This window comes from Ostrea edulis, chromosome 4 (genome assembly GCF_947568905.1).
Source record: "Ostrea edulis chromosome 4, xbOstEdul1.1, whole genome shotgun sequence".
In the NCBI taxonomy this organism is placed as follows: domain Eukaryota; kingdom Metazoa; phylum Mollusca; class Bivalvia; order Ostreida; family Ostreidae; genus Ostrea; species Ostrea edulis.
In genome coordinates this window covers 65,606,160-65,631,159 of record NC_079167.1, presented here as the reverse complement: position 1 = coordinate 65,631,159, position 25,000 = coordinate 65,606,160, and the positions used below count along the sequence as shown (strand labels likewise).

At 35.2% G+C, this 25,000-nt stretch overlaps 1 protein-coding gene and 1 long non-coding RNA gene across 20 annotated transcripts in view; one reads left to right on the top strand and one right to left on the bottom strand.

The window, feature by feature from the left end:
• The window catches only part of LOC125668277 (caspase activity and apoptosis inhibitor 1-like), a 122,078-nt gene that overhangs the window by 5,201 nt on the left and 91,877 nt on the right, over positions 1-25,000 (bottom strand). For 14 of the 19 annotated variants that reach the window (XM_056163478.1, XM_048902190.2, XM_056163473.1 and 11 more), the window contains 2 exons: positions 10,635-10,797; positions 10,300-10,402 (listed from right to left, as the gene is read on the bottom strand). In XM_056163478.1, coding sequence (XP_056019453.1) covers positions 10,300-10,402; positions 10,635-10,797 — 266 coding nt within the window. The remainder of the gene's footprint in view (positions 1-10,299; positions 10,403-10,634; positions 10,798-25,000) is intronic. The other 5 variants (XM_048902201.2, XM_056163481.1, XM_056163479.1 and 2 more) reach the window with 1 other exon arrangement.
• LOC130054270 (uncharacterized) lies at positions 22-1,283 on the top strand. The gene is made up of 2 exons (XR_008802565.1): positions 22-107; positions 763-1,283. It is a non-coding gene; the product is annotated as an uncharacterized LOC130054270 (long non-coding RNA).

Genomic DNA, 25,000 nt, shown 5'->3' with positions numbered 1-25,000 from the left:
TTTAATACTTTGTAATTGATTGACAACTTCCGTCAACATCAGAAGAAAACACAGAAGATGGAGGCCGGAGGGGCAGTGCAGTGAGAAGATTCTGCCTTACTTAACATGTAAGTTTCAAAACCAAAATAATATAGGCTTAAATTATGATTGAAAATGACAGTCATATAAATAAATGGCACTTGGTTTCAATTTTGAAGTAGAGGTGACTGTCTAATGAAAGTCGCCGATTTTTTTGGATTTATTTTTTTAAACTTACGATTTTTGTTAGACCTAGGACACCCATGTTTTCTTATGTAACAGTGTGTAAAGATTTCAAGCTAAATGCACAATTGAATTTCACTGCCCACAGTTATAACAAGTAGGATTACACACGTTGTAATTGTAAAACGACAAAGTTACGACGACCCGAATTTTCTCAACACAATTTCGCAATCTCTTGCTAGTGCCATTCTTCCATACTTTCACAACGTCTCGTAGGTTGAAAAATTCAAAAAATGCTTAATGCAGTTTTGTATTTGATTCCAATTGCAAAAACATACTATGGTAAAGCAGTTTAAGTATATCTATGACACAAAATTCTCTTGAATTCATACATTGAAATATTACGTCATTAGACCTGAATTACGATTATAAATCAAATATACAGCATGAGTAATACAGCAATAGATACTCAAGAATTTGCTTGAAATGTAGGACTGTGTGATTGTATTGTTATGGAGCCTCTAATTAATATATTCATATATTGTTATTATATTTTTTCAGTAAGTCATTCTTAGGAGAACTTCTTAGTAGATAATAAGCAGGCTGACTCTTTATAAATTGGGAAGAGGAAGGAGTCGGAACTGTACATTCTGGAGGGAGTGGCTTGTGCTGAGTTTTATTTTTTAAGGAAACTTCCATTCAACATGTTCAACAACAGAAAATTTGTGAATTAACCCACTGTAGAGTGCCAAAATCTGTTGCAACAGAATTATAGTTGCAGATTAATCTAATAGATCTGCCTGTGATGACCATGATTGGAACTATATCTTGTTTAGTAAATGGACTTAAATAATGATCAACTCCAAAAAGTACCAAAAACTGTTACAACAGAATTGCTACAGTATAGATGCCTGTGATGACCATGATGATCGAGACTAATATTTTTGATGAAGTGTTAAAGTGTATACACAGACACAAACATGGGCATAGTTAATTTGTTTTGTATTATATAATGTCCATTATGGGTTGATTTCATTGTCATGTCATATATTATGATTATAGTTTAAATAATTTATCTCCAAGGAATTTGTCTTTTCTCAGCATGATAAGTTGTCGCAATATTGCAGAGTTTCAGACAGTTTCAGCAATTTGAATGTTTCAGATGGAACTCAGCAATTTTAATTGATGTTTCAGACTGTCTCAGCAACTTGTCTGAATGTTTCAGTAATTAAGAAGTGTTTCAGCAATGCTCAAGGTGTTTCAGCATATGTACTGAAACATTTTCAGCATTGATTCAGCAAGAAACATTTCAGTAAGCAATGTTTCAGTAATTAAGAAATGTTTCAGCAATGCTCAAGGTGTTTCAGCATATATGCTAAAACATGTTCAGCATTGATTCAGCAAGAAAAATTTCAGTAAGCAACGTTTCAGATTTGTTTCAGATATCTTTCAGCAAATTTTCAGCAAAATATTTTCATGAGGGAACTTAGTTGTCAATTTCATTAAAATGACGTTGAACTGGAATTATGACATCACAGACATGAAGTTTTGCCACTATTTTTGGTAATTTGACATAAATTGGCAACATATCATGCAGTTTTTCTTCTAGAAAACATTAAGTACAGACTTGGATAAACTTTATATTCGCATCATAGCTTCGTCCTACCAGTGCACGTACGCAACAGAAAAAATTTTGTTTGGCCGCGCAAAGCTGCAGTTTTTTTTAGAGAAAAATGCTCATAAAAATGAGCACCTTAACTGAATTCAATTTAAACTGAGAAATTGCATCACTAGATGCTACGTACCCCAAATAACTGTCAGTATCAGCCACAAATTGAATCGTATTGCACATGATCTCTTCTATGAAATGAAAATTTTCCTTTAAAGCTTTCAAATTTTGAGTTTTTAGTGGGTCCAAGACCTACTGTTATTGTACATCGTCCTTTTCACCTTCTGTACAAGACACAAGATTCCTCTTACAAGTCCACTGCTTGATCTGTACCCGGTTTTACTACGGGGAAATACTTTCTTTTGTTTTTTGCAATTTCTGTTTCCATTTTGTTTACTTTCTTAATTTCCAGAATGGATGGACTTGAAATACAGGAGGGACTTTGAAAAACTACATAAGTACACTCTGGGCAACTTCCGTTCGTACCCGAGTTAGTAGGGTAAACATTCTAATGTTCTTTCTTATTCCCTTGTATAATATTCCAGCCATTCACATCCATCGTTTGAAAAGTGACACAGTAATATTACAAGACTGACATATTGCTACCACACTAACCCTCGTAGAAGGCAGGGTTAGTTGGGTAGAGTGCAATGTCACACTACGTCATACAAGTGTTGAAACTCTCTCCGTTTGATTGCAACTCTGGTAGCCCAAGTTAGTTACTCGGGTACAAATCGAAGTTGCCCTCTGAGGCAAATGTCTTTTCAAACTTTTAGAATTTGATAAAAAATATCATTATAGAAAACATTTCTTTATCATTATTTCTTATCAATTAAGTAGATGGAATAAAGAAATGGCTGAAAAATTTCTAAGAATGAACTGTAAAACTTACAGAAATGCACTCTGTATTGTAATTTCGTTCAGCGTTTGTAAAATGAAAACAATTTACTTTTCTTTGACCTTTTTTCAAGGAATAATTGTTGAAAGAAAAGAAAGATAATTACTGCAACTGAAAACTAATCGTAAAACAAATTTTATTACACATAGAGAAAATTGAACTTTTTCCTGTGCTGCACTTGATGATAAAGGTCGACAATTTCCTTTAAAATATATTTCACAGCGTAACCAGACATAATGCATCTTCTTCAACAACTCTATCCCCATGTGACACTTACAAATTGATTTAAGTTTTTTCCCTTCACATTTTTTATTCGGACTGAGAATCACAAATCAAATTTAAAATACACAAAAAGCCCTTAAATTTTTTTAATACAGTTTGCCAATAGCATTTCTATCACAGGGAGAGTACATCTTGTCTCATCTTCATCTCCCAAGATTTTAATTTTGGTAAATCCTCAAAGATGCTAATCATTTGACCTAAATTTTTCTATTACATAAGAAATTAAAAAAATATGATAACTTCTTAGGATAATACCACCTTTCTTATACAAGATTCAATCAGTGCTTTGACTTAACTATTTTAGAGAAATGGCCAAACAAGCTGAAAAAGTTTGGGGATTTCAGATCATAAAGTTGATCCATAATGAATTTGAATTTGTCGTTATATAAGCCACAAAATGCTCAAGGGAGCTGCCATTTTTGTTTACAAACTTACAAAATCAGTCGACATATAACATATTCCTAGTTTCCAATTAAGAGTTCATAAATCATAGGATGAAAAAAAAAAACACCAAGAGGCCCATGGGCCATTATAATCACCTGAGTATTACACAATCAAGAACTTTAAATACAAGTTGTGCATGTTGACAGTGCTGCTTGTCAGTGCAAAAATGCGTCTTTTAAACATTTGAAATCTGGATGATTTTTACAATAATAAAAAAAAATCATTAAATTCTTCCAATATTTCTAATCTACACCAGTGATCGAAATTGGTTTAAAACTCAGTACAGACTATGGGTTTATGCCAAAACAAGACGACATAGACCTTATTGTATTGGCATAGACCACAACATTGAAAAAAATTAACACAAGTTTAAAACATTGTTATTTACTTCTAATGTACTTTCCATTTCCATAATAATATCCTCCATTCCTCATAACGTTTATCAGACGACGACTGACCAGGGTACTTTGGGAGAACTCATTGCTGTAAACTTAGGAAATTGGCATAGACAATTCGGTCTATCTCAATTACAATTGGCATAGACCAGAGTCATTTGACATAGACTCAGTCTATGGTTAATTTTGAACACTGCTACACTACAAGAAATTATGATCTAGACAAAAAATTCTTTTGACAGGTCTTGGATAAATTACCTTGGCACTTAATCTTGAAAATCTGTAGGGTCATATATACCAGTGTACCAAGTTTGATGTCTGTCAAGCAAAGGGTTCTCTAGACATTGAGTGTTTGGTATATTCCTATGTCCAGTTTGACCCTTGACCTTTGGACCTCAAAATCAATTGGGGTCATCTACTCCTTAGGATGTACCAGTGTACCAAGTTTGATGTCTGTCAAGCAAAGGGTTCTCAAGATATTGAGCGGACAGTATATTCCTATGTCCAGAGTAGATTGACCCTAGACTTTTTGGCCTGAAAAACAATAGGGGTTCTCTTCTACTCATAACCAACCCACATATGAAATATCATTAAGATCAAGTGAATGGTTCTCAAGATATTGAGTGGACAACATGTGGTCTACCAACCGACCGACAGATGCAAAGCAATATGTCCTTTTCTTTGAAGGGGGCCTTAAAATCAGAGGTCCCATGTCACTGTGTCAGAATAATAATTATTATTTTATTCATTTATAAAGCGCAAAATTACAAATAATTTCTATGCGCTGTACAATGTTTGTACTAATAATCATTGATAATATACTAATAAAAGACCTGCAAGAGCTATAAAGGAAATGACAAAACAATAGAAAGAATTTAAATAAAACATGGTAGTAAAATGACAAAGTGGTCGACTTTGACTTGACAAAATACAATTGGCATACAGGTATTCGTATGCTGGATCAAAATTCAGTTTGCAAGAGCTTGCACATGGAATCCTTGATGTTACACTGAATTTTACATTCACAGGCCATATTCACGCTTGAACAAGAGTGTTTTTAGGTTCTTGCGGAATGCTCCATGTGCTTCAAGCTCTTGAAGTTCCAGTGGCAGTTTATTCCACAATTGTGCACCTAGTGTTTTTATGGCTCTTGCACCATATTTGTTTGATGATTTCTTCAATACCAGTTTCCATTGGTCGGATGATGATCTCAAGGTCCTATGTGGCTGGTAAACAGGACATAGCTCTCTCATGTATGTTGGTGCTAAGAAAGAGTGTAGTGACTTATGTATGGTTGTCAGCAATTTTAACACAACGCGTTGCTTTACAGGCAGCCAGTGTAGTTGTTGAAGTACCGGCGAAATATGTTGTCTGTAGCATGTTCTTGTAAGACAACGTGCAGCATTGTTCTGAGCCACTTGTAGTCGGTGCATGGGGTGATTGGTCATGCCAAGCAGGAGGGCAATGTGATAGTCAAGGTAGGATATGACTGTTACATTGATGACCTTTGCACACGTTTCCTGGGTGAGATGGTGTTTCACCTTGGATATTCTCCTGATGTTGAAGTACATCTTCCTTACCACACTGCTGACTTGTATTTCCATTGATAAGGTGGTGTTCAGGGCAGCACCAAGGTTTTTAACAGTAGATTTAGGTGTCAATATTGCTTCACCAATCTTCAGACAGATATCCTTCACAAGGCACTGGTTGTGGGCACTAGCAACCACCATTATCTCAGTTTTCCCATCATTTAGTTTAAGTTTATTCACAGTCATCCAGGTTCGGACACTTGCTATGCATTCCTCCATAAGGTTGACTTGATAGGTCTGCATGGCAGTGTTTTTTACACTCAAAGGGCTGTAAAGTTGAGTGTCATATGCGAACCCATGATGGTTTATGGCATATTGGTTGATAACTCTCCTGTGTGGGAGAAGGTACACCAGGAAGAGAAGGGGGCCGAGAACAGACCCTTGGGCACTCCGGTGGACAGTGGTACCTCTGAGGACACACTGGTGTTGATCTTCACTGCTTGGATGTGGCCACTCAAGTAAGACTGTACCCAACGGAGTGCTGTGTCCGTCAATCCAGCTTCCTCAGGTAGTCTCTCCAGCAAGAGGGTATGATCGATGGTATCAAATGCCACACTTAATGAAGAACCATCACTGACACAGCCTTAAAAACAGAGTTCATATGTCACTGTGTCAGAATAATGAGAACCATCACTGACACAGCCTTAAAAACAGAGTTCATGTCACTGTGTCAGAATAATGAGAACCATCACTGACACAGCCTTAAAAACAGAGTTCCCATGTCACTGTGTCAGAATAATGAAGAACCATCACTGACACAGCCTTAAAAACAGAGTTCCCATGTCACTGTGTCAGAATAATGAAGAACCATCACTGACACAGCCTTAAAAACAGAGGTCCCATGTCACTTTGTCAGAATAATGAAGAACCATCACTGACACAGCCTTAAAAACAGAGGTCCCATGTCACTTTGTCAGAATAATGAAGAACCACCACTGACAAAGCCTTGAGTGCCATGCATAGGTTAAAATTTGAGGCACTTTGTCTAAAGCTGGTGACGACTCAATGAGTAAAAATTTTGGATAGTACAATAAACAAACCTAGTAGATATTTAGGAGTTGAGAAGATTTAAAATCATTTACATCTGATGAAAATTCACTAAATGATCCATTTAACCCATTCCTAGGATCTTAACCCCTGACCAAGGGGTCATGAATTTCATGAATTCATGCTCATTGTTACATGTAACTATGCAGACAATTTTTATGCATGAACCTAAATTACGGAATAAACTGTATATTAGAGATATGCAGTGCAGATAACGGTATTATGCCCAACAACCCCCCATTTCCAACCGGAATTTGAAATCTCACGTCATTTCTGAACTGGCCAATCAGAAATCGGGACAATAGTCAGCCATTGCTGTTTACCTGTGTCGTATGGTATCGGGGTGGTGTAATTTACCTAGTCTGCCTGTCAGGGTGCTTATTGGACAGTGCAAAGCATGTTTTGATAGTAATTAATCAGGAAGACGGATTTATAATTGACATATCCTTTACACAAACGTGAATGACAACGATGATAGTGTCACCACCAAACAATCGGACATTCCCGATTTTTGCCTCTCGCTGACAGCATCCAAAATATGCAATAAGGTACGTCAAATATATTTTTTCCAACTATAATAATATAGGCTATCCGAATCTATCTGTCTATAGCGATGTATTATATAGTCTATATAGTGTAGTATTCAATAGACTTTGTGATGCGTAATTCGCACAAGCCTGTACTGAATTTTTATATTAGCAAGTAGCCTTAATTTACAAGCAAAACGTATATTTTTATGTGTTTTTTCCTGGTAATTATTTCAGATGTCATGGGTGCAAAGGTTTTATTCACAAACTTCATAGCAGGGCAGATCACTCCTTTTTTGGTTGCAATGCAGATTGTTCCACCAAACTCTGCAAGCCCATGTTTACAGACAAGCAAGATTGCCTTTGTAGTCGTACCTAAATGCATGTGCTTTAATTTAAATTTTGATATATAGACCAGCCAATGTTTATATGGTGTAAAAGGATGCAACTTTAAGTATTATTTGATAATATGTATGATTTTTTGCTGAGTAGATGGTTTTAATAAAATATTTGTGTATAATATATCTTTTAAAGTGTTTTTTTTTTAAAATAGTTTTGTTAAAGTTAATGATCAAACACACTTGATGTTGTGTTAATATAGGATAAATGTACAATGATTAGATTGATATTTTCTTTGAAAAGACAAATATTTATTTTCATGGTAAAATGTCGTAAATTTTGAGCTTTGAAAAAAGGTCGTCGCGCGCAAAATCCCCCATAGGGATTTTTAAAAGTTGGCATGTATGCAATATGGCAAAATGACTTGCATACATATAATCGCGTGAACATGAATTCGCATGCCATCTATTAATCCAGAGTTCTTACATGTATTTTACTGTCTAAATATGCAAATTCCATAAAATAAACCATCACTAATTTTTCCGTTCAAATGAAGACATCTATGGCGCAATATTTTATCTCCCAAAATTGAAGAGTTCCTATAGTTTGTTTTTTGAATTAGCAAAATGCAAGTAGGTATGTAGAGATACGATGTATCTGTAACTAGATAAAGCAGACTATAGGAACTCTTCAATCCAGGAGATAAAATATTGTGCCATGGAAATCTTCATTTGAAAGGAAAATGTAGTGCCTGTTTTCATTTTGGGATTTTTATACCTAAATGGTAAGTAATACAGCATTAATAGTGATAGAGAGTTAGTTTAACAGTCAAATCATTTATCTGAAGCAAAAAGCAGTGTCACCTAAGTGCACATTACTTGTTAGAACTGGCTGAAGCTGAAAGTAAATTTCCAGACATGAATTATGAAGGACTGCTCCGAGATTCGGTGAAGGTATCAGTCCAAATATTCAGCCGAGCCGAATCTCAACTGAGATTAGTTTAGTAGCAGCTGCCATATTGTTTATTTCAAAGCATTAAAATGATCAAGACTCTCTATAGATATAGACTATGCAAATAAACGTAGTAACGACTATGGCTTGTTTATCATAAAAGTAAAAACCAATGACGGACAGCTCTAAACCTTTCGAAATGTCAAATAAGCAAAAATCAGAAGATGTACAGTGAAATCGTAAGGCGTATTTTCGGCCCTAAAATCGCAAGTCTTACGCCAAAATTGAGGGTTGGCAGCTCTGGACGTTGAACACTGGTTGTATCGTAGGAACGGTGGAATGTGATTCGGCTCCATTTCAATATCAAGTAAAATCCTCAATACTTCTTCATCTAAATTGTCCTCGTCGCCTGAGCCCCATATAACGCAGTTCAATTTCATTAATCAAAAGTCGCTGCTTGCTCTGTTATGCTATCGAACTCGTAAAGCAGACAATACATACCGGGAACTTGTGTAATCTGTCTAAGCCCTACTTCTACAAATCAGTGTCCTACGTCATCAAGTTGACCATATTCTGTCACGTCATCACTAGGCCTATGTGTGTTGTTTCTTTAAATTAATTTGTATTTTATTCACATCTTTGGTTGTGTTTATTTTTGGTAGCATCAAACCAATACATTTTGTTTACAATGCATGTGTGGAAATTTCTGTTCTATAAATAGTGCTAAAATTAGAACGGGGAAGACGCATTCAAGAGAAAAGTAGTCCCGCATGTTTAGTTCAGATGAACTCTGGACAAAAATTTTTTGACTAAGAAATCAAACAAATTTTTCATCCAATCAGCATCGTTGTTAAGTCACCGCCATAATTTGAACAAACTTCAACCTGCATTATGTCAGGAAACTTTCATGTAAATCTCAGCTTTTCTGGCTCAGTGGTTCTTGAGAAGAAGATTTTTAAAGATTTTTCCTACATATTAGTATGTAAAACTTTGATCCTCTATGGTGGCCTCATCCCCCCCCCCCCTGGGGGGGGGGGGGGGGGGGGGCAGGGCATGATTTGAACAAACTTGAATCTGCACTATGTCAGGAAGCTGTCATCATGTAAATTTCAGTTTTTCTGGCCCAGTGGTTCTTGATAAGAAGATTTTTAAATGACCCCACCCTATTTTTGCATTTTTTGTGATTATCACCCCTTTGAAAGGGACATGGCCCTTCATTTGAACAAACTTGAAAGCCCTTCACCCAAGGATGCTTTTGACCAAGTTTGGTTGAAATTGGCCTAGTGGTTCTGGAGAAGTCGAAAATGTAAAAAGTTTACAGATGGACAGACAACGGACAACAGGCGATCAGAAAAGCTCACTTGAGCTAATAAAAAATGTATGTAAAAGGTCTCATTCAAACCTTTTGATTTGTGACACTTTTTCACATAATAGAAATTAGCATAACTTTCTATTACTTTAAATATTCTCAAGTAAAATAATAAATGCATAACTTTAGTCTAAGGACAATGTATTTACAATGTTAAATCAAATCTATTAATGAATTTTTGAGATATACCCTTTTAAGTTTAAAAAATGATTAAGTCTTAAAATGTCCATTCAATATGAAAATATCAGGTGCACATCTTCATATGGTGAGTAATGACTGTAATTTGCGCATTTGCGTGTGTGTGTGTTATATATATCAATAAAGACGATTCAGAGGCTCAGTGGAGAGTGAACATATATTGACTCTGGTGTGTGAGAATAAAATGTCTTAAAGTCCTTTCTGTAAAATAGGATACCAGTTGCGTGTTGTATATATATATATTGTACTTCTACTCGCCAATCACAGTAGATCACAGAGGTATGATTGAAAATGGAGACACTGCCTATCCTAAATTTCTCATCTTTAATACAAACCACACTGTGTTCTGAAGGCTGTCGTGTTATTCTTTGACCTGAAAGCTTGCCGTACCTGCTGAACAGGACTGTTTCCATCCTCTGACTTGATATCATTTGGCGTCTCCTCCTCTTCTGCTTGTCTGCCTGTCGCCTCCACCTGTCCACTTTCTACCTCTCTGGAAAAATCAAGACCATAAACTATTTACATTTGTATGTAAGCACTATTTTTCTAACTGAATTTCTTTACGATGAACAATGAAATAGCTTTCAAGCATTGATATGTTTTGCTCAGGACAGGTATTTACTTTATACAAATTTTACATTTAACCAACTCCTTGCAGAAATAAATATTTCACACTACCCCATACAAGGTATAGCACTATAACTATCCCCTGAATGACCACTGACCTGCCTGCCAGACCCTGAATCCCCACTGACCTGCCTGCCAGACCCTGAATCCCCTGAATGACCACTGACCTGCCTCCCAGACCCTGAATCCCTGATGACGTTGGAGATGTGGAGTCGGCAATATTCTCTTCTGTTTTATATGGCCTCTCCTCGGTCTGCTGACCTGAAATAATATACATGAACCATACAGTATTCATACTCAGCAGTCAAACCAGTACATAAAATATACAAACAGAATATACACAGCACATACAACATACAAATGAATATACACTGTACATGGAATATTCAAACAGAATATACACTGTACATATAATAAACAAACAGAATATGTACACTGTACATACAATGTTCAAACTCAGTAGTCAAGTCAGAATATATATTGTACATTTCATGGAAAACTAAAATCGATCTCCGTTAAAATAAGGATTGCAAGGGTCATTAAAAATCAAAAGCTCGTGAAAAAGATTTGTTCGACACCTGCTGAAATTTCATTGAATGTTTGTTTTTTTCTTTAAAAAAAATAAATTTCGATATATATGTAAAATGTACCTTTAATACATTAGATAATGACTGTATGCATCCCCCCCCCCTCTCTCTCTCTCTCTCTCTCTCTCTCTCTCTCTCTCTCAGAAAAGACTATGTATGTTTTTAAAAAAAAAAAAAAAATATATATATATATATAAAATCAAAAGCCCAATGAAATTCTTTTATTTTAATTGACATATTCTGTGATTGGCAGTACTAGTAACACATAAAATTATCAGCCATGGTCTTTAGGGTAGCTGTGGCACTACAGTTGCCATGGTAACCTCCCAATATTAACCTTGTGTAATAAATGTTCCATGTACTTCAGAGGACTGATATAATTGCTAAAAATATAGAGAGAAGGATACAAATTCTATATATCATAAAATATATTGATTTAGAAAAATTGTTACATATTCCATGCAGTGTAAAACCTACTGTGGCCCAACCCTTGTCCTAGGAACCAAGATATAAACAGAATATTCAATACACTTATTTATATATAAGTTATCATTTTAATCTTGCCAGTTTCTGACCCTGTGGTTCTTCAGAAGATTTTCAAATGACCCTACCTATTTAATGTTCCTTAAGGATGTTTGGTAGGAAGTTTTTTTTTTTAAATTGGCCCAGTGGTTTGTGAGAATTAAGAAGTCAGAAATATGAAAAGTTAATACAAAAATTCACTTGAACCGATGACTCTGCATGGTGAGCTAACAAGTTATATCATGCTTTGTGCCCCAATGTGAGAAATCCAATTCTTTGTTTGAAACCAAAAACGACAAATTATCATTTACATGTATATAGTTCCCTAGTTAATAGAAAACATCTACAACTGTTGCTTACAAAAAACCTGATAAATCACACACACGGACAACAATATTGTTTTGAAATTAATTGAATGTTTCCTCTGTGTTGAAAACCTTTAGATTAAATCCCTCAACTGTGACAGATACATACACAATTATACAGTTTAATCCAATATGATTATTTCCCTTCATCAAATCCATGCAAGAAGTTGTTAAAATTAACAAGCAAAATTCAATTTTGTAGAGTCAGGTGTTAAAATATGATCTACATCAAAATTAACACAAATGAAATTACACTAACTGGGAATCACCTAAGTGTACCAAATATTTTTTAATCTAATGATACTGCCATGAATGCAATTTTGTCCAAAACAACAGTTACAACATTTCCTTACAAAATTCACGATAAATTCACTTCTAGCCAATTTTAAATGAATTTTCTCCGAAAGTTGATTAGATTATAATGAGAAGATTTGATTTCTGATGAAGAACCTAAAATAGCCCCGATAGGTCAGTCTGCGGTCACTCATTTTACAAGTTGAGTAAACTGTAATGAAATTAAATGAAAAATATTTCATGCAGAAAACTCAACTAACTGCTAAAATTACATTCATTATAAGGATCTGGGTTTCCTATAATTGAAAAATTCTATTTATGGAAAAAAATTTCAACCATTACTTCACATTCTGTACCAGATCAATCTAATCACATGCCATGTAAATATATACTTTCATTAAATTTTTCTCTATAGCAACCTTTACATGTAATAGTTACAAAAGAATGACATTTGTGGAAATGATAATGTCTGATTTCTAAGGCTACAATTTTTGGGGTGGGTGTTGCCCATTATAACAGCTAGTCTACAGATTAGTTTTGGTCATTACAAATACATATTTTCCATTGAATGAAGGCACATTATCTCACGTTTTTCAATGCAGCCCTTTGTGTCTCTTTGTGGGGACAATGCATTGATTATTGGACATGGAAATAACTCCCTGTACATCCTGCGACTTTGACAAATCTTCTTAAATCACATATAAAAAAAAAATGCCTGAAGAAAAAGTCTTAAATCATCAAATTAATATTGATAAAAGGCAAGCTTCTTACCCAATTAAATAACATAATAATCTTAGATATCTGGGATTTTTTCCAATAATGAAAATTTTTAATTAATGCCCAAATGACAAAACCGAATTTTCTTGCCCTGTATTAGCCCCAGCTTATTCACAGTAACACCTCTTACACAAGGTGAATGATTGTGTGATTACAACATCACCTCATTGACATTCTTAGAAACCAGTATTTGCCTGCATTCTCCTCTTGTCTGAAGGGAATAATGCAAATAGCTTTTAAATGTGGACTCCATATGTCAAGTTTGACAAATAGAAAACTGATATGGCCCAATACAAATTCAAATATTATTTCAATCATTTCCCCAAAATTGACAAATTTGAACATTACAGAATCTGTTGAAGTCAATCTATCAATTTATCTCAAAACTGCAATAAAATTGTTATTTTTTTCATTGCGCGCCTATTCCCACACCTCTTGTTACAGACAAAACTCGTAAAGCCTGATTTAATTTCTACAGACAGGAAATTCTTCATCCGAAGACTAAGCAATCAACTAACAAAACATGATTTTATTTCTTTTATATTTAACTTCTCTCATGATGAAACAAAGAATTTTCAATAGGTTCCTCTGACTGATTAATTATTCAAACATAATCCAAGTATGAAGGTTCCAAGGAGGAATACTAGATAATACCAACATCTGGAACGTATAGTCTATCAAGAATTTAATTTGGTTTCAATGAAGTTTATCAAAAAAGACTGACTGAAGGAAACGTTTTCACCTCAATGTCTGGAGAGGTGAGACACTGACATACAAAAATCTGAAAAAAGACAATGTAAAGTGCAGTTTGTTGATAGATTCAAATATGGGCAAGACAGCACACAATCGGACTTTGAGGCAAGCACTACAAAGATTAAGATGAAATATTTTTCTCGCACAATCACCAGTGTGAAACTGACATTACATAAGGTTTTTTCTTTCTGCACACTGCTATGACATAATATATGTGCCATGGTTAAGCAAAATACTTAGCATTACGTTTTCTTTAAATTTTGATTTAATATACATGTAGCTTTTCAGGAGAAAAGTCTTGGATTAGTTTTTGCATTTATACAGTTAAAAACAAGAATTCTGAAAAACCTTTTTAGAGCTCCAGAATTAATACAATAATCTGTTAAAAACTTGGTTGGTTGTATGTATAGTTTAACGTCCCTCTTGAGGATTTTTCACTCATATGAGGTCACCAATGCCAGTGAAGAGCTGCAAAATTTAGACCATTACTCAGCGCTTACAGCCTTTGAACAGGGAGGGATCTTTATCATGCCACACCTGCTGTGACACAGGACTTCAGTTTTTGAGGTCTCAATCTGAAGGACTCAGAGCTCCAGAACAAAGGTTCATCCTAGACACATGAATCTTATTTATTTGTTGAAATTTTCCAATCCCACACTCGTCCTAATGAATAATTCTTTTAGACACTACTATCAAATTCATTACTCTGGCTTCATGATCACATATTTTCTTCTTTTCAATAAAGATGAAAAAAACCCACCCCAAATCAAACCAAACTTTTAATTGCAAAATCATTACGACATCCATCCCACTTCTATTGAGCAATTTTAAACACACAAACATAAACTCGAATTATGACCTTTAACCTTAAAAAATTGTAGGCTTCTATTCTGTTTAGGAAGTCCAAATAGCTAAATGCTATACAATTGTCTACTAACTTTGATTTCATCCTTTGACTTTTGACCCCAAAATGAGCAGGCTTATGACCCCAAAATCAATCCTGATTTGCCATATAATACATCTCTGCGATACTGCATGATAAATGGCATTCTATACACCGTCATCATATTGCACTCCACAACACAACAGGTATGCACAATATTTATCTTTGCCTTTGATATCTCCACAAATTGTTATGATGACCATCTCCTCATGAACGCGATGCTGTTGTACGAACACAGATAGATATAATACAGGTAATGCTTGTTAACTTGAAGTTCAAGTGACCTTGATAAAACTTGTTGAGAGATCGAAGGTTGAGTCAAATCTGGAAATCAAAGGATAACTTGAATTTCAAGTGACCTTGATTAAACTTATTGAGAGATCGAAGGTCGAGTCAAATCTGGAAATTAAAGGTTGGACCATTATGGTTCGGATTTTATAGCAACCGGAGTGCATATCTTTACACATCCTGGCATCATTTTGACGAGTTGTCCTTCATGACTTGATTTCAACAACAAAGAACTTATCTTGCATATATATATAGATGAAAATATTTTTTAAAGGTTAAATGCATTCATTTGTTCTTTAGACGTACATATTTTTACGAGACAAATTTATTGTACATATGAATGAAGTATCGCTTTCACTAACTACAGAGTACAATAGTCACAATTTACGCAAAGCACACATTCTGATAAATAATGTTTCCTTGCCATCACGGGTAATTGTATAGTTTGGGTTTGAATTTCAAGCGTTATAGTAAATTCGAACCCAAGCGATATAATTGTGCTTGCCATGTCTCTAAATTATATTCTCAAAATCACTGTCTCATTGTCAAGTCCAAGCAAGTCATTAAGTTGTTTGACTAATTAAAGGATCTGTTAATTTTCAAATAAGGAAACATTAATGAATTCTTAATTATTTGGAACTTGAACTAGAAATACAATATTTTGAGTTCAATAATGCAGGTCTCATTCTAAAAACAAAGTGCAGTTTGTTACTTAAGTTATGTTCCCTCTCCATATAAAACAATGAAAAGCAGGAAAAAATAATTGTGTGGTCTGGCATTCAGCAGACAGATAGATGCACGAGCAGTGTATCCAAAAATTGACTGAATATTGAATTTGTCACAAGACTTTTTAAAATCGTAAATTACGACAGTTTACAGTCATTGACATTTGAAGGCTCAGTGTGTACTTCTCTGAGTAAGCAAGTACCTAAAACATCATTTTGACTGAGAATAATTTTTTTTATTGTAGGATTGAAAAATCTGAAACATGAAAAATGGCTACTAGAGTCTGTGAAACGACACCTGGCCGGCCATCTTTGTATACAAGTAGTTGAAAGTGATTAGAGATGCACATTTTTGTTTATCATGACTAAATAATTCAAAGCATCAAATTAAACTATTAAAACATATAGAATTTACTAAATGATACCTATTTAGTCATCTTTAGATTGGGTTTGATGTTGCTACAATTCAACAACTGTTGCTCCAGTCTATGATAGAAGCCCCCCCCCCCCCCCCCCCCCCCCCCCTTAACAATTATATTGCAAGATAGTCATAAGTGAATAGAGACACAAGTTTTCATTGAGTGACAAAAAAATAATGCATTGTATTTGTATCAGTTTTAAAATTCCCAATTTATCTTTGCCCGACGCTGGAGAAATCAAATGTTACATATTGTATATTTACCTCAAAGGCACATGCAGGTAAATATGTTCTATTTTTCTGATGTTGGTGGCTCTCAGCCAATTACAAAGCAAGGAATTATTCGATCCAACATATAATGAATAGTCAAACTTGTTTTAAGAGGCCACCTTCGGGAAGTTTTGAAAGTGGCCACTCATCACAGGTGGCCTTTGATTCCAAGTTGCCCTCTAACAATATGAATGACTAAATACTTTATCCATCATATAGTAAGTCAAATTTATTAATATACTCACAGAATAAAATTAACTTCTCATATAGGTTATTATGAAAAACTGTCTATACATTGTAATGTTTATATACATATATAAACACATTATGACTACCATTCCCATATCCATAGGCAGGGTTTCTGATGGGGCATTCAGAAAAACAAATTTTAATTCAATCACATTAAAATGTTAGGATAATTAAGATGGGGCATCACCAGGATAGAATTGTCCATTTTCAGCGACTTATTGAGCTATCCAACTGCATGTCTAAACCATTCTTCTGTAATTTCAGCGGTCACCCCCACTTCTGAATTAAATTTGTATGTCGTCAGCAGTGTTTATGCCTTTACTATCAAAAAGTAATGTGGTTGTCTGGATTTTCAAATAAGACCATTTTTTTTCTCCCCAACTATTATTCTTTCCATGTGCCTATAGTGCTGTAGTTTTAGCGTAGAGGACAGTAGTCCTGCTTCAATCCTTTGCACTTTCAGATCAGACGCCAGCTAATTCGTAGGGATGAAAAGAGAGCCTAGTGAGTAAGTCTCTCCTGCTGGTATACAGCCTCTCCACAGGCAAGACTCTAGCCAAACCTCCCCGTGGTACACCATGGTAACTGGACACCTTGCGGCTCCAGGCTAATTGGTTAGGGATCTCAGAGCAGACTGGAGCCCCAGAGGTGCAACATGCTGGGCCCACAACTGTGGACACGTCCCGGTGTTTCACCAATCCAGTCCCAATCTATGGATAAATAGTTTTCCTGGGCACGAGTCAAAACTGCCTCCCACCCCAGGATGGGGCTGCCATAGATTGGGTGGTAGAGTACACGGCAGTCATCAACAAATCGATGATCTGGTGCTGTAGCTATTTGTGGCTTGGTGGAGGATCCTTCCTTAGGACAACAGCAAGGCACCTTTTGCACCTCAGACTACGTCAATGTTTGAGTTTGGGATGACAAGCTAGGCAAGACGAGCGATCCCAGAAAAACTACTGTCACAAAACTAACTTATGGGAAATCAACAAGTGAAGAGGAAGTCAAATGTTAGGTCTGCCATGCGTGCAGCAAGCCAGTTACCTGAAATGGATCCCACTGTTGTGGAAGATGCACCTAATCCTGCACGTTATTCAAAATGCAGATGATGATGATTATTATTCCCAGCACTGTCTTCATCCTTAACAAAGAAAGTTTTTTCTCAGAATGTCACAAGAAAACCCTCAGTTTCGTCCATGAGATAATATTTTGTGGTTCAAAATCTTTGCAAAGGTTGGACACTTTAGCTTTCCAATAACCAACAGTTCAATTATTGACATACCCACATTCAACAGACATCATAGAAAAAGTAATCTTGTGCCTTTTAAAAAAATATTCTAGCCAATGCCTTAACTAATTTCTTGTTAAGATCAGAGGCAAATTTCAATGCTTGTTCTTTGAAAAGTGGCCCTGTAACATTTATTTTATGAGATGTGACATCTTTAAACCATTCCCAGCATAACTTGTCGATATTCTTAATTTCCAATTATGTGACACTGCCCTTTTCTTTCTAATTTGACATTATTTTCAAAATCCTCCAAATATTCTCTTTCTAGGAACATAGAATTTCAAAAATGTTGTAATCAATCTCACACCCTTGTACATTTTCCAGAGGGTTTCAGTGATCTTGGCAGAGAGTTTACTTGGTGGGGTAGAGACTGTAACTTTCTGTAAAAACGTTCATCTGAGAGCTGTTGATGAGCCTCTGTTAGGTACTTGTCTTTGTCCATAACAACAGTAGAACCTTGTCTGCTTTTTTAATTACAATATTATCCTGGCCTTTCAATGTTTCCTATGCCTTCTTTGTTGAGATTATCTCCAGTCAAATCTGCCTCTGAAAAGATTTTGTAAATTTCTTCCTCAACTGCATCAATGTCAAACTCCAAAACTCTTTATGTGCCTGGAAGTGGTTCCCAAGTGCTTTTTAGTCTGTAGAGAGGGTGCTTCTTTAAGTCATCAGTTGCAACTTGAATTTGTAGGACACTGTCATCTTTGGAGTTCTTGTGGGAGAAATCTTCTAGTGTCTCCTCTGATTTGTTGGTCATTGACTTCATGTTGAGAAGGGTAGATGTTAAGGCTGTTGGAAAGAAGTGAAATATCAAAATCCAAGAAAGTGACACTGGAAACATGTGTTTATTGTGTCTTTGTTGTTGGGTTTCCTGTGTTTGAAGCAGCTAGAGCGAGTTTTTTTGGTGGAAGCATTGGACTGCTCACAATGGCTCTTTTAAGCTTCCGTTATTTCTGTCATGGACACCACCAAGGTGGAATTTCTTCTTCTGGAATCCTTTGGGGATCTGGGTTAGAATAGGTCCTCAGTACCCCCTTGCTTGCTGTAAGAGGCAACTAAATGGGGCGGTCCTTTGGATGAGATCGCAAAAACCGAGGTCCCATGTCACAGCAGGTGTGGCATGATAAAAATCCCTCCCTGCTCAATGGCCATAAGCGCCGAGCACAGGCCTAAATTTTGCAGCCCTTCACCGGCAGTGGTGATGTCTCCATATGAGTGAAATATTCTTGACAGGGACGTTAAACAATATTTAATCAATCAATCTTCTTCTGGATCCTTTCCAGATCAGTACTGACGGCCGGCCGTGTTGTATGCTTTGATAATTCATGAGGCTTCCTGGTGAAGAGATAAATTCTTGTGAGGTGATGTCACTTAGTTTGTCCTGATTTGCATATCTTTGGATAATACTAACAAAGAGTAACCATAGTCAATGCTCTTTCTATGGTGTCAACAACAATTTTTCATCTGATCATTTTTCTAGCACCTTGACCTAAATTCCTTTAACTTAAAAATCAGGATTGAGGCATATTCCTCTTCCCATGTGTTACTGCAATATAAATAAGCATCTCACTCTTCCAATGTGTTTTTGTTTTGAACATATTTTATTGATGAAATCAAAAGGATTGGGAACAAGTTCTAACAACTTACAAGTCCCTCTTCTAATGTGTCATCTCGGTAGCAAGCATGAGACTAGACTGACATCAATGTAAGTTTTGTACACTGATTGTGACTTTGTTCTATAACCATTTGACCTTGAAATCAATATGCACATCTTCCTCTTCCACTGTTACTCTGATCATAAAAAGTTAGTGGTACATGGGCCACATTGCTCACCTGAGTTGTCTTGCTCAATCATAAGTGTGACACATCAGCCTGGATCATCAGACAAAGGAATGTGTCAAGATGCTTGCATATCATTTTAAACAAGAGTACCGCCAACAGTACATAATATGCCCGTGAAAAGCTAATATAGAGTGTTTTTCTTACGCCATGATTTGTAGAACTTGCCTTCAAGTAGCATCAGCAATCATAAGGGTGTGACATACTTTCTTTGCATCGAAAAAACAAGACCAATCATGTATTATCTATGTAATATTTTCACTTGGCATAAGGTGTATGTGTACCAAGTTTGATGGTCCTTGCCCCAACGAATCGGTCTGCACCGTGATACTATGACCTTGACCTTAAGAAACAATAAGCATCCTCCACTTGGCATCAAGTGTATGTGTACAAAGTTTGATGATCATAGCCCCAACAGTTCAGTTTGTATACTGCCTATATGGTTTTCCTACTAAGTGATACAGTGACCTTGACCATTGACCTTGAAAAGGTAATAAGCATCTTCCTCTCATCATGGTGATCAAATGTACCAAGTTGCAATGTCCTGGAGCTTACGGTTCGGTTTGTATCCTACCTACAAGGTTTACCTACTAAGGCTGTTGCAGTGATGCTAAACCCTTAAACCATATACTGAATGACAGCTTCTGAAAGAATTAAAATGAATGTAGGGACAATCAATTTAAGCAGAATATCAAAAGTCAGAAGAGTGGGATAGATTGACGAAAGTGAGATGTACATACAATTAATACAGGAGTAGTATAACAGGGGGCGTGGCAAAATAAACTGACAGACAGACAGTGCTGGGAGTTTAACGACGGTACTCAAATGAAGGTCCTCTAATGATACCAAAACCAAAAGCACATTTCTTTTTACAAAACACCTGCACCAGCGACTTGTACTTTTAATACTACTATTGATCTGAACCGGGAGTGTCCAAACCTTTATGTCTGTGATCCTGAACTTAAAATAAACAAATTAAAAAACAGTTGTCTGTCAACAGATTTCCTTTTCCTCCTAATGATAATAACAACTTTATCATATGATATAATGCTGTTTGAACCCAACTATCAACATTTTAATGATGATTCTATTCTGCTCTCTTGTTACAAAACCATTATCAGTTAAACTTTGTCCGTCTCATTGTAAAAACCCTTTAGCCTTCAAAATTGGCTTTTGACATGAAAATCAATAATTTCTTTATTCACTGCCTGTGCTTATCAATCAGAGCAAACTTTAAATCTCCTTCAAAATTATAGATCTGCGGGACTTAAAAATATAAAATCGATGCCTGATGAATCCGGCCTTTTATAGAGTTTGCCCGATCAAATGGGGCTTTTATAACGAACAATGGTTTAATGATACGATTTTATAATGTACTATAATTATTTCCGTACTTTAGCATTGGGTGCACAGAAATTAAAATCAAATCGACTTCATTAGACAAAAGTTGCCACAGATCGTATTTAGATTGATTTTGACCTAATGAATACAAATAAATATTCTATAGAAAAAGTCAATATGTAAAGCTGTTCAGCTTCATTATAGATACAATGCTCAAACAATTGAATTAAAGATGAGAATTTAATGAATGAAATTTACATACATGACCAGCAACAGTTATCAGTTATCAATTTGCGTGCAAATATAAATATCAAATAGCAATTTAAAATCATTTCAAGCATTCTCTGCAAAAATTGAAAAAAAAATCTACATAAAAGATGAATTGAGAGGCAATCAAGCCCTGCTTTCTACATTAAATTTTACTGCTTCAACACTTGACTAATAAAGAAATGAATACACTGTGCTTACCCGTAACAAGAATATCTGCTTAAAATTCAAGTTTAATTAGTGCTCATCAGTAGTTGCTCACTCAAGCATGATTTGCAATCACAGGTAAACTTTGAAAAATATGTGAGGTGAGTAAACTGATCTGCAAGTTCATTATTTAAAATGAATTATAAAGTTATACTACATTAGTCTAAACAAAACATAGACAGAAAATATAATTTAATCCCTGGAAAAAAATTTCATGCCTGGTAAACTAATGGGAATGAATTAATTTTAACATAATTTCTCCAGCAACCATATGTGATTGTGTCTCTTGATCTGTCCGCATGGTGTCCGCTAGTTGACTTCTGCCCAGGCACAACATTTAATTAACTTAATTTTCATTTCATCTTTACCTTTCTGTGAGGACAGGAAAATTCATTTAAAGTAAATAACAGCTAAAATCACAGTGTGCGTGTACTTGACATTCCAGTCCCTAGTGGCAAGATTCATTATTAAATGATATAATCAATGCACTGGGCAGGTGTAACTGAGGTGTTGTTTATTAAAAGACTGAAATTTAAGACAAAATTTGATTAACAATCAGGTATGTAATCTGTAGACTGGATAAATTACGTAAATTATCATGTGTCAACTTGGAGAAAATTAAGATACACAACAAAGAAAACCATAATTTGTCCAGTAATACTTTGAAAAAAAAATCAGTTTGAAATATTAACATGGATATTATAATATGATGTGCTTTGAATTGTCATCTAAATAATTTCAGATATTTATTGAAATACTAGTAAGAAAGGATTTAAAAATCAGACTGCTCAATAAATGGATTCTGCTGAAGATGGACTTAAATCTAGGGATCAAGACTCCCTTGTTTCTTTCAGTAAAATGATTAAACTTTGATTAAAAAGGTGTTATTGATTTTTTTTAGAAACCTTTGTGTAACCCTTAGTTAATAGGTTCTACGAATGAATCTCCTTGTCTAATTTCTACACACTGGATCGGCTAACTGTTTCTCACATTTGCCATTAAGACCTGATCGTAATCTTCAACAACATAATAGCTGAAAATTTATAAAGTGACCAAATTTGCAGCATCACCGGGTAATTTGGAAAATAGATGATTTAGTATTGCTCTGTCTATTATGAAATTTGTCCAATTTTATTGCTACATATTCAATGAAACGAACACCTGCCCTCGAAGTGCTAATACTTCTTCAATAAGTATTGATAAAACTGCAAACGACTGCTTCATCCCAGCATTTTAATTTTTCTGTCACCCATTGTAATAACCATTTTGACATAAGCAAAAGGTAGTTACCATGGCAGCCCCTTTTTATCACTTTTTCTCTGTGAATACTCCCATTAGAGCCATGGCGAAAATTGAAGAAAAAAAACATGAAAAACATACCAAATTAGCCCTAAATTTAATGACAGTATACCAAATGTGATAATATGGGAATAATACCTCGTCAACAAATAAGATAATGAGCATATCTCATATTTTTTTCTGCCAATTACGCTTTTGGTACACATAGTTAGACTATACATGCCCACTTGCTTATTTTCTCCTACTATACTTTTCAAATTCAATTTCAAAATCCCTCTATCAGGCTGTAATTGCAATCCTTTTTACTTCAGAAATAAAATTTGATATCATTTTTCCTCCACTATAGCATTTCTTTAACATTATTATAGCTATTTCAGAATTAATCAAAAGCTCATTTCAGCCATCCTAGCTTTTGATATGTTAGAACCATATTTTATTCCATTATTATTTGAACATGAAATATTGGAAAACCAAGCCTATGATTGGATATTTAAATCTGTAACAATGATATGAACATACACTGACAATGTTCAGAAAAAACGTAAAATTTGATCTTGTTGCAAGTTTGTGAATGTACCAACAGCAAAGACAGGAATTGCCCGAGAAGTACACGTGCTCCCACACTAAACAACTGAAATCAACATGATAGACTAATCATTAATTGAAATTTTATGTTTAAAAAATATATTCAACACTTGACATGGTGGAGTAGGAGTGTAGGGTTAATAACAGTGAGAGAAATTTAAGAATTTTGCTCCAGTAACTGTAATCAGAGACATAAAACTACGGGACTGCCGAGATGTATGTCATCTGTGCATTTCCATTGGATGTATCGCCTCAAAATTGCAGCGCCCTCATCCAAATGCATTGAAAATAACATCTAATATACACAGTACGGGAGAAAGCATTCTTAAGGAAATATAATAGGTTAAAATTAGGACAACATATAATTATCTATTTCAGCCTTTCCAAAGAATTTCATGTGCACTCCTACCTACTATAGATAGATAAAATTAATATAGGGATTGTAAAATTGATGTTCATTATCTTTGTTAGATCGAGCAGAATAGATGAAACAGGCATTTAGAATATTCAGTAGAAAACACTCCCTAGATTACATTTAATATATTTAGAGAATTAGAACTGCACAATTAACTACTTTGAATAAAATGAGAGTTGTTTCTGAGAGTTATCAGATTTACACAATAATACAACACAGCAGACCAGTTGTGGTGGTTCAGTGGTTAGAGAATTTGCTTCATGGGTTGTAGGTTCAAGTCCAGCTCCTACCTACTCAAACATAAGACTTGAAAAAAGAGGTGACTACTTCTTCACTAAATGATCGGAGTTGCAAGTCTTTCGGATGACACTTCAAAACCGAGGTCCTGCAACGTGGATGATAAAAGTCCCTCAACGCTAGAACTAGAGAGCAGAAAGCATAGGTCTACATTTGTGGCACTTCCCCTATAGTTGGTAAAGTCTCAAAATATTCTCAAGGGGATGTAAAACAGATTAACACAAACACAGTACATGTTGCTAACTGTGACAGATGGTTTTAAATTGAGTTACCAAGATTTTGCCAATACTTGGGACCATGCACATATGAGATTTAATCATTCACATAACTATACTTGTGGACATACTAAGTATTAACATATTTTTTCTGCATTGGGAAACAAGTCAGAATTTTTAAGTCAGAACTTTTAATAGTTCAATATTAAATAAGTCATAGATATCATGACATTCAGGCTTAATTTTATCAATCAAAGTGTTATCAAACGTAGCTTAACCAACTGTGTATGACTTTTTTAACTACTGCGAGAATTTATTTAACTTGAATTTATTTACAGTGCTATTTTTTTTAACAAGATGGAGGTCTCACCACGGTGGGGACAGGTGGGTTGTCTGTCAAGGCTTACCATGGAAGGAACACAATATTCCTGGTTTACACGACCAAATCCCCCAGTGGGTCAATAATAGTAAATAATCATTAAATGTAATATAATGTTTTTATGGACGAAAGTCAGCAACA